Genomic DNA, 15198 nt, shown 5'->3' on the forward strand with positions numbered 1-15198 from the left:
CGGAGGTTGCAGTGAGCCGAGATCAGGCCATTGCACTCTAGCCGGGGGCAACAAGAGCAAAACTCCATCTCAAAAGAAAAAAAAAAAAGGGAGCTAGATGGCTCCAATTCAGGGAGTAGAAGATGAGGCAGGAAGGAACTAGGGTGGATTTTATACGATTCATTGCTTATTCTGATCCTGGACCTGTTGGGCTCCCCTCAGCCCTGGCTTTCCATAAGCCTTTACATTGGCTTCTATGTTTAACTTCATTTTTGTCATCTTTTTGATCTGTTCCCCTGCCCTTGAACACTTAACCCTTCCATATGCCTACCACATCTGGTCCGTGGATAGTTCTCCTTCCTCTGGTACAGAGAATAGGTGACATGTAAAATTTCTGTTTCTCCTGTCAGATGGTGAAACTGGGACTGAGGCGGAGTTAATTCCAAAGCATCATTCCTGAAAAGTACATACTTTCAAGAGAATTCCACAGAGACGTTGCCCAGGAAGTCAAAATTTAGAAGGCTCCTCTGAAGGGAAAGAGAAGACTAGAGAGGACACTGGTATGTTCCAAGCAGGAGAAAATGAGGAGACAAACAAGAAATTTCAAACATAAGACAGTTAAAGACAATAAAGTACTCACAGAAGGGAGTGACCAAGAATCTGAAAAAGACAATAGTCAGTGCTATGACCCTGCAACAAACAAGAGAGTTCAGGCTGAAAAGAGACAGTATGTATGTACTGAGTGTGGGAAAGCCTTTAGTCAGAGTGCAAACCTCACGGTACATGAGCGAATCCACACGGGAGAGAAACCCTATAAGTGTAAGGAGTGTGGAAAAGCCTTCAGCCATAGCTCTAACCTTGTTGTTCATCGGAGAATCCACACTGGACTGAAGCCCTATACATGCAGTGAATGTGGGAAATCTTTCAGTGGAAAGTCACATCTTATTCGGCACCAGGGAATCCACAGTGGGGAGAAAACGTATGAATGTAAAGAGTGTGGGAAAGCCTTTAGTCGGAGTTCGGGCCTTATATCACATCACAGAGTTCACACTGGAGAGAAGCCCTATACTTGCATTGAGTGTGGGAAAGCCTTTAGCCGTAGTTCAAACCTTACTCAACATCGGCAAATGCACAGAGGAAAAAAAGTTTACAAATGTAAGGAGTGTGGGAAAACATGTGGTTCAAATACAAAGATTATGGACCATCAGAGAATTCACACTGGGGAGAAGCCTTATGAATGTGATGAGTGTGGAAAAGCTTTCATCTTAAGGAAAACCCTTAATGAACACCAGAGACTTCATCGTAGAGAGAAACCTTACAAATGTAATGAGTGTGGGAAGGCTTTTACTTCTAATCGAAACCTTGTTGATCATCAGAGAGTTCACACTGGAGAGAAACCCTATAAATGTAACGAATGTGGGAAAACCTTCAGGCAGACTTCTCAAGTTATTCTACACTTGAGAACCCACACTAAGGAGAAACCCTATAAATGTAGTGAGTGTGGGAAAGCCTATCGATATAGCTCACAGCTTATTCAACACCAGAGAAAACATAGTGAGGAGAAAGAAACCTTGTAGGTAACAAATATTGTGGGTAGTAGGGCTGACTGCTGCTTTTCTAAAAAGTGGTTCTTTAGTATCAGCTTTTTAAGTCTACTTCTAAGAATCATACAGGGAAAATAATTAGAAGTAGGCAAAGATTAATGAAAGGGATGTTCATGGCAGCATCATATATGACTGAAAGAAGAAAACCAGATTTTCAGCATTACAGGGTTGAAATGAATGATGAGCTATCCATGTGATGGTTCTGCAGCCATTATAAACATTTTTAAAAACAATTTAATGCCATGGAGAAATGATTTGGATAAGATGGAAGATAAAACAATGACATACAATCCAAAATTTAAAAAAATATTTATGCATAGGAAAAATTGGGAAGGAAGTAAACCAAAATGTTAACAGTGATCATCTCTGGGTGATAGGATTATAGGTGACTTCTATTTTCTTCTGTATACTTTTCTATGCTTTCTAGATTTTCTACATGAGAATATACTAATTTTATATTCAAGAAAAAAAGCACAGTATTTTTTAAATGCAATGAAGACATGCTCATTTTCACTCAGCAGTGTTATGAAAGGCACATAGTATATAGAGCCCGAAGCCCTGGGATTACGCCCTGACATTGGCATTTAGCAGCAGTGGAACCGCAAGCAAGTCCCTTCCTTTTAGAGCATGTTTCCTGTTTAGTAAAATCATAAACACCAATCCTTTGTCTTTTTTAGTTGTAAGACAAGCTGACTTTAGAGTTGTCAACAAAATATATAACAACACTGTTAGGTTAAAAGAACACAGCAAAAGTTCACTGAACCCTCCTTTCCCACAGTTGTAGAAGGATCTGCAGATGACGGAAAACAACCTAGGCTTCATCTTTTCAATATATGTCTAGACAACCAGAAAAAACTGAAATTGAAACAATTGTAGACTCAAAAACGTTAGATACATATAAAACTAGTGGGAGACTCTGCCTTCACATGGTATAGAGAGTTGAAAGGCTGAAAGAACAAACTTTGGGGTTGGAGAGATCCATGTTCTAACCCCAGTTCTGCCATGAACTAGCTTATCAGTTTTGGACAAGTCACTTAACTGCTCTGAGCCTCAGACCTGTGTGTAAAAAAGGAATAATTACCTACCTTACAAGGTTGTTGTAAGGATTAAGTGAGGAATGCATGAAATATATGGTAAGCCAGACAGATGGCAAATGATAAAATCTTAAGTATAGGACATTGGAGCAGTGTTTCTAAACACTTTAGGGAGAGTGATTAAAGAGAATTTTTGTGTAAGGTAGTACTTGGGATATTTTCAGATGTAATGAACGGAATACCAAGTACTAGCAGCCTAGACCTTAAGAACATTGATTGATTGCTTAAGGGGAAATCTAGAGGTAAGCAGTGCTATGTTTGGTTTGGCAACTCAGCACTTCATCAAACTTCTCTCTTAACTCCATAATTTTCAGCATATTGATTTTCATTTTTTCATAACCTCATGATGGCAAGACAGTGGCCACAACTGCATCTTGCCTTCACACAACTCCATCAAATTGGGAAGTGGAAAAGGAGCTGAGGCTTTCTCATCTGGTTTCTTCCTTCTGTCACTGAGAAAAATCACCCTGAAGAAGGGAGGGAGGGGTGTTGAGCAATCAGTACAACAGATGTTTTCTATCTTCCTCTGCCTTTCTTTATGACCAGCCCTCCTTGAAGGTCTCAGCCTATCTTCCACCAATATTTAAAACATTTTAAATGCTTAGCTCAAAGTCAATCTGGAATACTTAGAATCTCCCTATTTTTAACCCAGCCATTCCTCTGGGTATACAGTGAATCCCTAAGCCCACTGCTGTCTGTCTTATGCACATAGTGAATTATTGTTTGGGGAATTTTTGATAATACATTATTTAGTCCTCCCACTACAATACAAGAAAATTGAGTGTCAGTGAAGTTAGGTGACTGGCCACTAAGTTGTCAGAGCCAGGATTTGAGCTCAGATCTGACTTTGAAATTCATGCTTTCTTCATTATACCAAAGTGCCTCTGCCCACCATGGTGGTTCTGTAATGCGAGTGGGAGACCAGTTGGCATTTTCCCGGGTAGCTGCCTCTATGAAAGGTGATTGTATCTAACAATTATTTGACCATGGTTTTATAGGGAAGATGCTATCAGTATTCTGTGAATGAGATTTATGGCCTATCTCTGTACCTCGTAATTTAGTTTTAAGGCATATATATTTCTTTTTGCTGTTACTGGAAAGAAAGAAGTGAAGGGTGAAGGTCGTATATTTGTATGAAAAAAAATTACTTACTTTGTCCTATTTTGATAGGATAGTGGTTTGCACATAATTTGTGATATAATAGTCCTTTGTGTGGTCATTGCAAGCAGGGTTTGGAGGGCCTGGGACAGATTTGCAGCATTCATGGGACAAACCTGGTATATCATTCCTGAGCAGAATTGTTGATGCTTTATATATTGCTGAGCAGATATTCTCTGACCAAAACATTTTTTCATCACCAGGTCATAGTGCCTAAAACTTTCTTTAGATAGGCTTTCTTTTTTGTCTTAGAAGACTTTATGATCTTCAACAGTATATATCTTCAAGGAAGGATATGATGCCATCTCATACCTAGAGATCTTTATATTTCTTGCCCCAGGCAAGTGAGGATTATAGTCCCTTGAGGAGGCCATCACCCATCTTCTAGGCTAATACCTGCCTTGAGCTGTGGGAATAAACATTTGACAACAGGTCCCTGCATCCTTTCAGATAAACATTCTGCTATAATTTGAACTGATCACTCACCTTTCTCTAGGAGTCTCCCAGGGCTACCAACTTTTACCTCAGTCAGAGTTTAGGCATGCAGCTCTTACCATCCTTTCAAGCCCTTTCATAATACCCTCTGGAAACCAGGAACTGTCTCTTTGAATGTGTTTTTTTGTTTGTTTGTTTGTTTGTTTTGAGACAGAATCTCGCACTGTCGCCCATGCTGGAGTGCAGTGGTGCGATCTTAGCTCTCAGCTCACTGCAACCTCCGGCTCCCAGGTTCAAGCAATTCTCCTGCTTCAGCCTCCCGAGTAGCTGAGATTACAGGCACCTGCCACCACGCCTGGCTAATTTTGTATTTTTAGTAGATAGGTTTTCACCGTGTTGGCCAGGCTGATCTTGAACTCCTGACCTCAGGAGATCTGCCTTCCTCAGCCTCCCAAAGTGCTGGGATTACAGGCGTGAACCACCGCGTCTGGCTTTATTTATTTATTTATTTATTTATTCATTTATTTATTTATTTATTTATGAGATTGAGTTTTGCTCTTGTCGCCCAGGCCGGAGTGCAATGGCACGATCTTGGCTCACTGCAACCTCTGCCTCCTGGGTTCAAGCGATTCTCCTGCCTCAGCCTCCCGAGTAGCTGGGATTACACGTGCCTGCCACCACACCTGGCTAATTTTTTGTATTTTTAGTAGATACGGGGTTTCACCATGTTGGTCAGGCTGGTCTTGAATGAATGTGTTTTCTTCACATTCTTGTTCCAATGGAAACCTGGCTGTTCCCCAAGGGCAGTCCTTAGTCTGCATTCCTCAGTTGCTAGTTTATGTGTCTCTCAAGTCATGTACCTCTCTGTACTGCCATTTCTTCTCTCTTCATCAGAAACTTAGCTCTAATCAGTCCTGGTTGCATACACCTGTAGTCCTAGGTACTCAGGAGGCTGAGGTGGGAGGATCACTTGAGCCCAGGAGTTCATTGTTACAGTGAGCTATGATCACGACTCTGCACTGCAGCCTAGGCCACGGAGCAAGACTCTGTCTCAAAAACAGAACAAAGCAAAACAAAAAACCCACAAAAACCCAACCCAGTGCTTTTGAAATACACATCACTAAACTACTGTGTATTGCTCATTCTTGTTATTTGGTTTCTTGTCTACTCACATTTATTCACTTATGATTTTAGTACCCTGAATATCCTGAGGAATATAAAGAGGCAATAATTTTAGCCACAGACATCCTGGTTATATAGAATTGCTCCTGTGTAGAATCAAAATATATATGCTCTTTTTAGTTGAGAGGAAAATACAAAAATCTCATTTTATATAGCCTTGATTAGAGGGCAATATGTAAGACAAAGAATTCTGCTTAGAGAGGAAAGTGTCGCCCTGTACTTAGAAATCTTTTTTCATAGATGGTATGTCCTGTGTTAGGTCTTACTTGGAAGAAAATTGAAGTAAAAACCAGCTTTAAGTAGCTGAGTAATTAGGATTAATTAGTAGCTGTTGAATCTAAATCCCTTAAGACTAAATTTCATTGCGGCTCTGTACCCTCAGCAAGACTTCCTTTCTTGATTGTTTTTCCCTTTAATATAAAATTTAAAAGATGCCCATATTGCAGGTTGTTTTTAGTCACTAGACTGTCTTTAATAGCCTCTGATGTTACAAAACTGGAGTCATGAAATTGTTTTCACAGGAAATAGTGATAATTCCTTCAATAAACATCTGCTATTCTTATAAATATCACTCATTTTTTTTTTCTTTTTGCTTACTTTCTTTGTTCAGAGTGGGAAAAAAATAGTTCAATCTGCTTTTCTTTAAGTAGCTATATTAGGGTTCTTTCTCCAGAAGGATGGAATAAATAGGATGTATGTATATATAAAAGGAATTTTACTAGGGAGAATTGGCTTAAGGCAAAGTCCCACCATAGACCATCTGCAAGCTGCAAAAGAGAGAAGCTGGTAGTGTGGCTCAGTCCCAGTCTGAAAGCCTCAAAACCAAGGAAACTAAAGTGCAGCCTCAGTCTGAGGCCAGAGGCCCTAGAACCTCTAGGAGGCTGCTGGTGCAAGTCCCAGAGTCCAAAGACCGAAGAACCTAGAATGTCTAAAGGCAGGAAGAGAGGAAGCAAAGCCCTTGGCATGGGAAGAGACAGGAGACCCAGCAAGCTTCTTATCCCCCTTCTTGCGCCTGCTTTCTTCTAGCTGTGCTGGCAGCTGACTAGGTGGTGCCCACTGACATTGAGGGTGGGTCTTCCTCTCCCAGTCCACTGACTGAAATGTCATCCTTTTCTGTCATCACAGACACTCAAAGAAACAGTGCTTCCCCAGCCATCTAGGCATCTCAGAATCCAGTCAAGTTGACACCTAATATTAACCATCATAGTGGCTGTTTTTAGAATAAAGAAGTGATTCTGGCTGGTTTCTCATTCAAACACTACAAGAAGTTTGTAATTTTCAGACAAGTAATACATAAGTAAGCACTCTAGCTATTAGAAATTTTCCTTCTGTTATTTTTTGAGAGGGCTATGTGCCTTACCCTCTCTCTGGCCACATACGTGCTTCATACCCCCACTACTATGCAGACCTCAGATGGCTGTGTAAAAACCAGCTATGTTCTCTGAAGTCCCTCTCTGCTCCAGAAGGTAGGTTTGAGAGGGTAAAAAAGAGATGGCAGACTCCTTTCTGCGCAGCATAGTTATAGGACCTGACTAGTTCCCACTCCTCCCTCTGATTATTTCAAATCCAGATGGCACAATTTGACTGTATGGATTACAGATATATAAAGGCTGTAACCAGTCTCCGAAACCAAGGCTAGTGGACTCCAAGTTTGGGATTCACAAGAGGTAATTTTATACCTACAGAGAAATTTCCTGGGCCCACCAAATGAGCATATCTATAGTGGGGCCTTGGAATTGATATAAAATGAAACTTTGCAATGGAGATCAGAGAAAATTTTCCATTAGGAGCCTTGAGATTTTTTCTTTTTCTTTTTTTGTAGAGAAGGAATCTCACTATGTTGCCTTGCCCAGGCTGATCTTGAGCTCCTGACCTCAAGCAATCCTCCCACCTTGGTCTCCCAAAGTACTGAGATTACAGGTGTGAGCCACTGTGTCCAGCCCAGGAGCCTTGACTCTTTACATGACTGTTTTTAAACTGATTATCCATTTTCCTTTGGAAGAACAGAAGACTCTTCCCACAGAAGATTTGTGACAAATTACAAAATTATTGAGACTTATACCAAAGTTTGTACAATCATATGACAAATTAGCAGTTAACTGAGTCAGAAAGAAAATGCTGTCACATTTGCAGTTAGTTTAACTACAGAATTTAGCATGTTTTTAAAAAGTAGAATAGGCCAGATGTGGTGGCTCACGCCTGTAATCCCAGCACTTTGGGAGGCCAAGGCAGGTGGATCACTTGAAGTCAGGAGTTTGAGACCAGCCTGGCTAACATGGTCAAACCCCGTTTACTAAAAAAGTACAAAAATTAGCTGGCCGTGGTGGCGCATGCCTGTAATCCCAGCTACTTGGGAGCCTGAGGCAGGAGAATCACTTGAACCTGAGAGGCAGAGGTTGCAGTGAGCAGAGATTGCGCCACTGCACTCCAGCCTGGGTGATAGAGTGAGACTCCATCTCAATAAATAAATAAATAAATAAGAATAAAATAACATGGCAAGCTGGGTATTCATAAAGCCCTTTGGCTACAAGCACACAGAAATGTTGAATAAAATTTAAACATCCTTTTAAAGTATATTCAAGAAAGTGAAATAAATCCTTAGAGCCAGAAATGAAGATGAAATGGAAGTTAGAAAGGTAAGTGTGTGGATGGTGTCTTTGGTTGCCAAGAGGCAGTTTGGTGATTTGATATCCAATGGACTTGAATTTTATCAGCCATGCAAGAAGAGGATTTGAGTCCTTGGGCTTGCAAGAGGTGGAAAGTTGGAACTGAGTTCTCCACAAGAAGCCCAGATATTTACAGGGCTACACCCTCAGTGAAGGTATGCATTAGAAAAAAGTCAGCCAGCAGCAATGCAAGACAGCAAGGAGGATTGTGGGATTTGTCCTGGGCTTTAAGTGGGTGAGGTAGATTAAAGCTGAGGATAGTTCCCGGAGAAGGCTGACATTTGAGGGCTTTTGGCCTGCCCCTCTGAAGAGGAATCCAGACAGTGTGGCACAATGCCTTCTGCACAGAACATGTTGTAATTAAGATAGAAGTTAAATTAAAATACATTTGGAAATTAATGCATTTCTAAATAATTCCTGAAGAAGAAAACTTAATTTAAAAACGGGGAAATACTTAGACATGAAGAAAACTGAAGGACAGTCTTCTATTTCTGGTCATAGAAGAGTTACAGGAACCGGAATTACACTCCTGCTTGAAATAATCCCAAATAAAATAGATGAAATAATGACTTTTAAGACATTGGGCATCAACAACGAAATATGATGATCTCTGATAGATGGGAAACAAATGAGATAAGCCCTACAAATATCCTAACTTACTGTCCTGAGAGAGTTACCAGACAGCTACACAGGGATGGGAGACCCAGGTGTAGCTGTCTGATGAAATTCCTGAGTTGAAGAGACAGCTGAGAATCTAAGGAGACCAAGTCCGATAGAGTTCACAAGACAGAATTCTGGAGGAGAGGGACCTGCACAGAGAATTCTGGGGATCTGTGAAGGGTCCCCTAGGATACTTAGCAGAGTACTGATTAGCATATGAGGAAAAGTTATCCGAGGCCAAAGAAAGAACCATCCCAAAGGATTAGAGGGAATGGTGCCAGGCATAGAAACATGGCCAGGAATAGTGTCTCTTCTCACAAACTGGACTGAAAACACTGCATTGCTTTGTGCATTAAGTAGAATACTCAGAAGGGACTGTCTCAGTAGGGGAGAACAGTAAGCCACAGAATAAATCTGAAGAAAACTACTGTATAATTAAATTGCTCAAAACATTCAAAAAGAAAATGCCCAGAGGACAAAGACATTGTGTATGGAAAAGAAGACGGGGATCACAACAAATTTCTCACTGGATACGATGCAACCATGAAGACAGTGGAGCAGCATGTTTAAAGTACTGAAAGAAAAAACCTAGTAATCTCAGCTACTCTGGAGGTTGAGGTGGGATGATCACTTGAATGCAGGAACTCAAGGCTGCAGTGAGCCATGATCACACCACTGCACTCCAGCCTGGACAACAGAGTAAGCCAAACTAGAATTCCAGACCAGTGAAAATATTGTTCAAGAACAAAGGCAAAACACATTTGCAGCCATTAAAAAGCTAAAATAATGGATCACTTGCAGACCTGCACTACAAGAAATGTTAAAGTAAGTCTTGTAGGCAAAAGAAAAATGACACCTGATAGAAATATGGATTTTTCCCAACCTTGCCCTTATTGACATTTTGAACCAGATAATTTTTGTGGTGGGGGCTGTCCTAGCATTCTAGGATGTTTAGCAACATCAATGGCTTTTACCCCCACTCATGACAATTAAAAATGTCTCTCAATATTGTCCCCAAATGAGAACCACTGCTATATGCCACTGCTGTACAGGAAGTAGTAATAATACCACTTGAAGGTAGACAAGCCAAAGACATAACACTGTAAATCCTGAAGCAGTCATTAAAAAACAAATAATTATAGCTGATCAAAAAAGTTATTGGCCAGGTGCAATGGCTCACGCCTGTAATCCCAGCACTTTGGGAGGCTAAGGCAAGCAAATCACTTGAGCTCAGGAGTTCAAGACCAGCCTGGGCAACATGGCAAAACCCCATCTCTACAAAAAATACTATATATATATATATATATATATATATATATATATATATATATATATATATCTGGGCATGGTGGCACATGCCTGTCGTCCCAGCTATTCTGGAGGCTGAGGTGGGATCATCACTCGAGCTTGGGAAGTTGAGGCTGCAGTGAGCCATAATCACACCGCAGCACTCCAGCCTGGGCAACAGAACAAAATTCTGTCTCAATAATAATACGAAGAAGAAAGAAAGAAAAGCAAAGAAGGTTATAGCCAGGCATAGTGGCTAACAACTGTAATCCCAGTACTTTGGGAGGCCAAGGTAGGAAGATTGCTTGAGGCCAGGAGTTCAAGACTCGCCTGGGTAACACAGTGAGACCCTGTTTCTACAAAAAAAAAAAAAATAGATAATTTAGCTAGACATGGTGGTGCATGCCTGTAGTCCTAGCTACTTGGGAGGCTGGCATGAAAGGATCACTGAGCCCAGGAGTTCGAGGCTACAGTGAGCTATAATCACACCACTGCCTTCCAATCTGGGTGACAAAGCAAGTCCCCATCTCAAAAAAATTATGGAACGTTGTTAAAACATTAGCCGAGGGAAATTATAGCACTAAATATCTACATTAGAAAATGGTATCATAGACTGTATCTAGACAAAAAAAAAAAGAGTAGCTGGGTGTGGTGGTGCATACCTATAATCCCAGCTGCTTGGGAGGCTGAGGTGGGAGAATTACTTGAGCCCAGGAGTTCAAATGCAGTCTGGGCAAAATAGTGGAACCCTATCTCAGTGTTAAAAAAAAATAAAGGAAAAGAGTAAAGTTTAAGAAACGAGAATAAAAAGAGCAAAGTAATGCCAAAGTAAACAGAAGAAATAACAATGATCAAAATGGGAACCTATAAAATAGAAAACAAGAAAACAATAGAGAAAATCAAGTCAAAAGTGGTTTTTAGAAAATAAATAAAATGCATAAGCTTCTAGTAGGACTGATCAGGAAAAAAAGGAAAAGGGACACAAAAGTATCAATATTGAGATTAAAAGAGGTGACATCACTATGGATTCTACACCAATTAAAGGATAATGGGGGAATGTTATAAACAACTTTATGCCAATAACTTTAACAATTTAGATCAAATGGCCAGTTCCTTAACAGACACAAACTACCAATACTCACTTTAGGAAAAAAATAGATAACCTGAATAGCGCTATAACTATAAAAAATAATTAAAACATTTCCCCCACAGACACAGAAATCTAGGCCCAGCATCACATGAAGTTAAAAAGCTTCTGCACAGCAAAGAAAACCATCAACAAAGTGAAGAAACAACCCACAGATTGGGAGAAAATATTTGCAAACTACCTATCTGACAAGTGATTAATCACCAGAATGTATAACGAGCTCAAACAACTCTATAGAAAACAAATCTGATAATTTGATTTTAAAATAAGCAAAATATTTGAGTAGACATTTCTCAAAAAAAGACATACAAATGGCAAAAATGCATATGAAAAGGTGCCCAACATCATTGATCATCAGAGAAATGCAAATCCAAACTACAATGAGGTATCATCTCAGCCCGGTTAAAATGGCCTTTTCCCAAAAGACAGGTGATAACAAATGTTGGTGAGGATGTGGAGAAAAAGGAACCCTTATACACTGTTGGTGGGAATGTGAATCAGTACAACCACTATGGAGAACAGTTTAGAGGTTCTGACAAAAACTAAAAATAAGGCTACCATATGATCTAGCAGTCCCACACTGTTGGGCATATACCTAAAACAAGGGAGATTGGTACATTGAAGAGGTATCTGTACTACTCTGTTGCAGCACTTTTCACATAGCCAAGATTTGGAAGCAACCTACGTGTCCATCAGCAGATGAATGGATAAAGACAATGTGGTACTTATACACAGTGGAATACTATTCAGCTATAAAAAAAAAAAAATGAGATCCTGTTATTTGCAACAACATGGATGGAACCAGAGGTCATTATGTGAAATAAGCCAGGCACAGAAAGACAAACATCGTATGTTTTTATTTGTGGGATCCAAAAATCAAAACAATTGAACTCATGGGGATAGAGAGTAAAAGAATGGTTACCAGAAGCTGGGGAGGGTAGTAGGGGGTGGGGATGGTGGGGATGGTTAATGGGTATTTTAAAAATAGAAAGAATGAATAACACCTAGTATTTGATAACAGGGTGACTACAGTCAATAATAATTTAATAGTTTTTTGTTTTTGTTTTTGGTTTTTTTTTTTGACGGAGTCTCACTGTGTCACCGAGGCTGGAGTGTAGTGGCACGATCTCAGCTCACTGCAAGCTCTGTCTCCTAAGTTTATGCCATTCTCCTGCCTCAGCCTCCTGAGTAGCTGGGACTACAGGCACCCACCACCATGCCCGGCTAATTTTTTGTAATTTTTTTTAGAAGAGATGGGGTTTCACTGTTTTAGCCAGGATGGTCTCGATATCCTGACCTCGTGATCCACCCGCCTTGGCCTCCCAAAGTGCTGGGATTACAGTCATGAGCCACCGCACCCAGCCTACATATTTTAAAATGACTAGAAGAGTGTAATTGGATTGTTTGTAACACAAAGAATAAATACTTGAGAGGATGGATACCCCATTTTCCACAATGTGATTATTACACATTGCATGCTTGGATCAAAGTATCTTCTATACCTCATTAATATATACATTTACTATGTACCCACAAAAATTAAAAATTCAAAAAAATCTAAACCTAGGTGGCTTCACTGGTAAATTTTATCAGATGTTTAAGGAAGAAATAATACTAACTTTATACAAGATCCTGCAGAAAATTGAGTATGAGGAAATATTTTCCAACTCATTCTGTGAGGCCAGCATTAACCAGATCCAATACAATAAAAGTGTTACAATAAAAGTACAGACCAATAGCCTTCACAAACTTAAATGCAAAAATCCTAAATGAAATTTTAGCAAATTAAAGCCAACAATATGAAATTTTAGTAAATTACTATCCAATAATTGGATAATACATCAGGAACAAAAGAATTTTTTCAAAAAAATGCAAGGTTGGCTTTGTATTTGAAAATTTATCAGTGTAAATCACCATATTAACAAGCTAAAAATGAAAAATCATGGTCACTATAATGGTGTAGAATAAGCTTTTGATAAAATCCAACATCTGTCCTTGATTTTGAAATGTTACACCCCTCAGCAAATTAGGGGTAAGTGAGATCCTAAATCTGATTTGAAAGTATCTACAAAAATTTTATAGTTGGTATCACACTTAATGGTGAAAGACTGAGCATTCCTCCTGAGATCAGGAACAAGATAAAGTGCTTTCATCACTTCTTCTACTCAACAGTGTACTGCAGGTTCTAGCCAGGGCAGTTAAATAAAATAAGTAAATAAATAAATAAATGGCATACAGGTTGGAAAGAACAAAGTAAAATTGTCCTTTGTAGACAACACAACTTGCTATGTATAAAATCCAATTAAATCTCTTTTAAAAGCTACTAGAACTAATAAGTGAGTTTAGGAAGGTTGCAGGACACATAACTTTATAAAAATCAATTTGATTTTTATATACTAACAATGAACAATTTGAAATAAAAATTTAAATAATGATATCATTTATAATAGCATTAAAATATGAAATACAGTAATATGACAAAAATGCAAAATATCTATATTAAGTACTATAAAACATTGGTGAGAGAAATTAAAGAAGACCTAACTAAATGGAAATCTACTTTGTTTGTGGATCAAAGTATGCAATATGGTTAATGTGTCAATTGTCCACAAACTGAACTATAGACTCAAATCCATCTCAATCAAAATCCTAGTAGTTGTGTGTGTTTTGTAAAAATTAAAAAGTTGTCTCTGAATTCTATATGAAAATGCAAAGAACTTAAAGAGTAGCCAAAACAAATCAGAAAAATATAAAAAATTTGGAGGGCTAACCTGATTTTTAAATGTATGTAGAACTACTGCAGTCAAGACAGTGTAGTTTTGGCATAGTGATAGAAAAATATATAAATGGAAGAGAATAAAAAATTCAGAAATAGATCCACATATATATGAGCAACTGATTTTTGACAAATGTTCAAAGGCAATCAGTGGATAAATGGTATCTTTCCAACAAATCATATTGAAATAATTGGATATCCCTGTGTAAAAATATTAACTTTGATCAATATCTCCCAATATATTAAAAATTAATCAATAATGAATAATATACCTCAGTAGGAAACCTAAAACAATGAAAATTCTAGAATAAATCAGGAGAAATTGTGTCATCTTGTATTAGACAAACACTTCTTACGTATGACACCAAAGGTATGATTCACAAAAGAACAATTTGATAAAATGGATGTCATCAAAGTAAAAGATCTGTTTTTTGAATAGTACTGTTAGGAAAATTACAAAACAAGCCACGATCTGGAAAAAATATGAATACAACGTATACCTGATAAAGGATTTGTATCCAAAAGTATCAAAATCCAACAATAAGGAAGCAAATAACTCAGTAAAATAATGGGTAAAGATCTGAATGGACACATCACTGATGAAGACGTTCAGATGGCAAATAAGCACTGGAAAAGATGTTCAACATCGTTGGTTTTTAGGGTAATGCAAATTACAACCACAGGGAGATACCACTACACCCCAATTAGAATGATGAAAATTAGTAAGATAGTTCACATCACATGTTGGCAAGTATGTGGAGGAACTAGAACTTTCAAACATCGTAGGCAGAAATGTAAAGTAGTGTAACAACTGTGGAAAACAGGTTGGCTGTTGTTTAAAAAGTTAAACGAGGATTTGACAATGAATTATTGGCTATGACACCAAAAGCACAGGCAATAAAAGTAAAGCCAGATGCGATGGTTCACGCCTGTAATCCCAGCACTTTGGGAGGCCTAGGAGGTTGGATCACTTGAGATCAGGAGTTTGAAACCACCTGGCCAATGTGGCAAAACCCCGTCTCTACTAAAAACACAAAAATTAGCCGGGCATGGTGGCGTGTGCCTGTACTCCCAGCTACTCAGGAGGCTGAGGGAGGACAATACCTTGAACCTGGGAGGTGGAGGTTGCAGTGAGCTGAGATTGTGCCACTGCACTCCAGCCTGGGCATCAGAGCGAGCCTCCATCTCAGAAAAAAAAAAGTAAAAATAG

General features: G+C 39.0%; 2 protein-coding genes across 6 annotated transcripts in view; both read left to right on the forward strand.

Moving 5' to 3' along the window:
* LOC105480311 (zinc finger protein 197) overlaps positions 1 to 15198 on the forward strand; it is a 61900-nt gene that overhangs the window by 7303 nt on the left and 39399 nt on the right. Inside the window, exon 1 of one of the 5 annotated variants that reach the window (XM_071091529.1) lies at positions 405 to 539. The exons of the other annotated variants lie outside the window; for them this stretch is intronic. The gene's annotated coding sequence lies outside the window, so the exon portion shown is untranslated. Of the gene's footprint in view, positions 1 to 404; positions 540 to 15198 lie in introns of those variants that run through there. 5 annotated transcript variants of the gene reach the window in all.
* Positions 533 to 10067, forward strand: LOC112426429 (zinc finger protein 660). Its single transcript, XM_071091547.1, has one exon. It carries the CDS (start codon positions 561 to 563, stop codon positions 1554 to 1556), a length of 996 nt encoding a protein of 331 aa, XP_070947648.1. The 5' UTR covers positions 533 to 560; the 3' UTR covers positions 1557 to 10067.

The sequence above is a fragment of the Macaca nemestrina genome, chromosome 2 (genome assembly GCF_043159975.1).
Source record: "Macaca nemestrina isolate mMacNem1 chromosome 2, mMacNem.hap1, whole genome shotgun sequence".
Taxonomy (NCBI): Eukaryota; Metazoa; Chordata; class Mammalia; order Primates; family Cercopithecidae; genus Macaca; species Macaca nemestrina.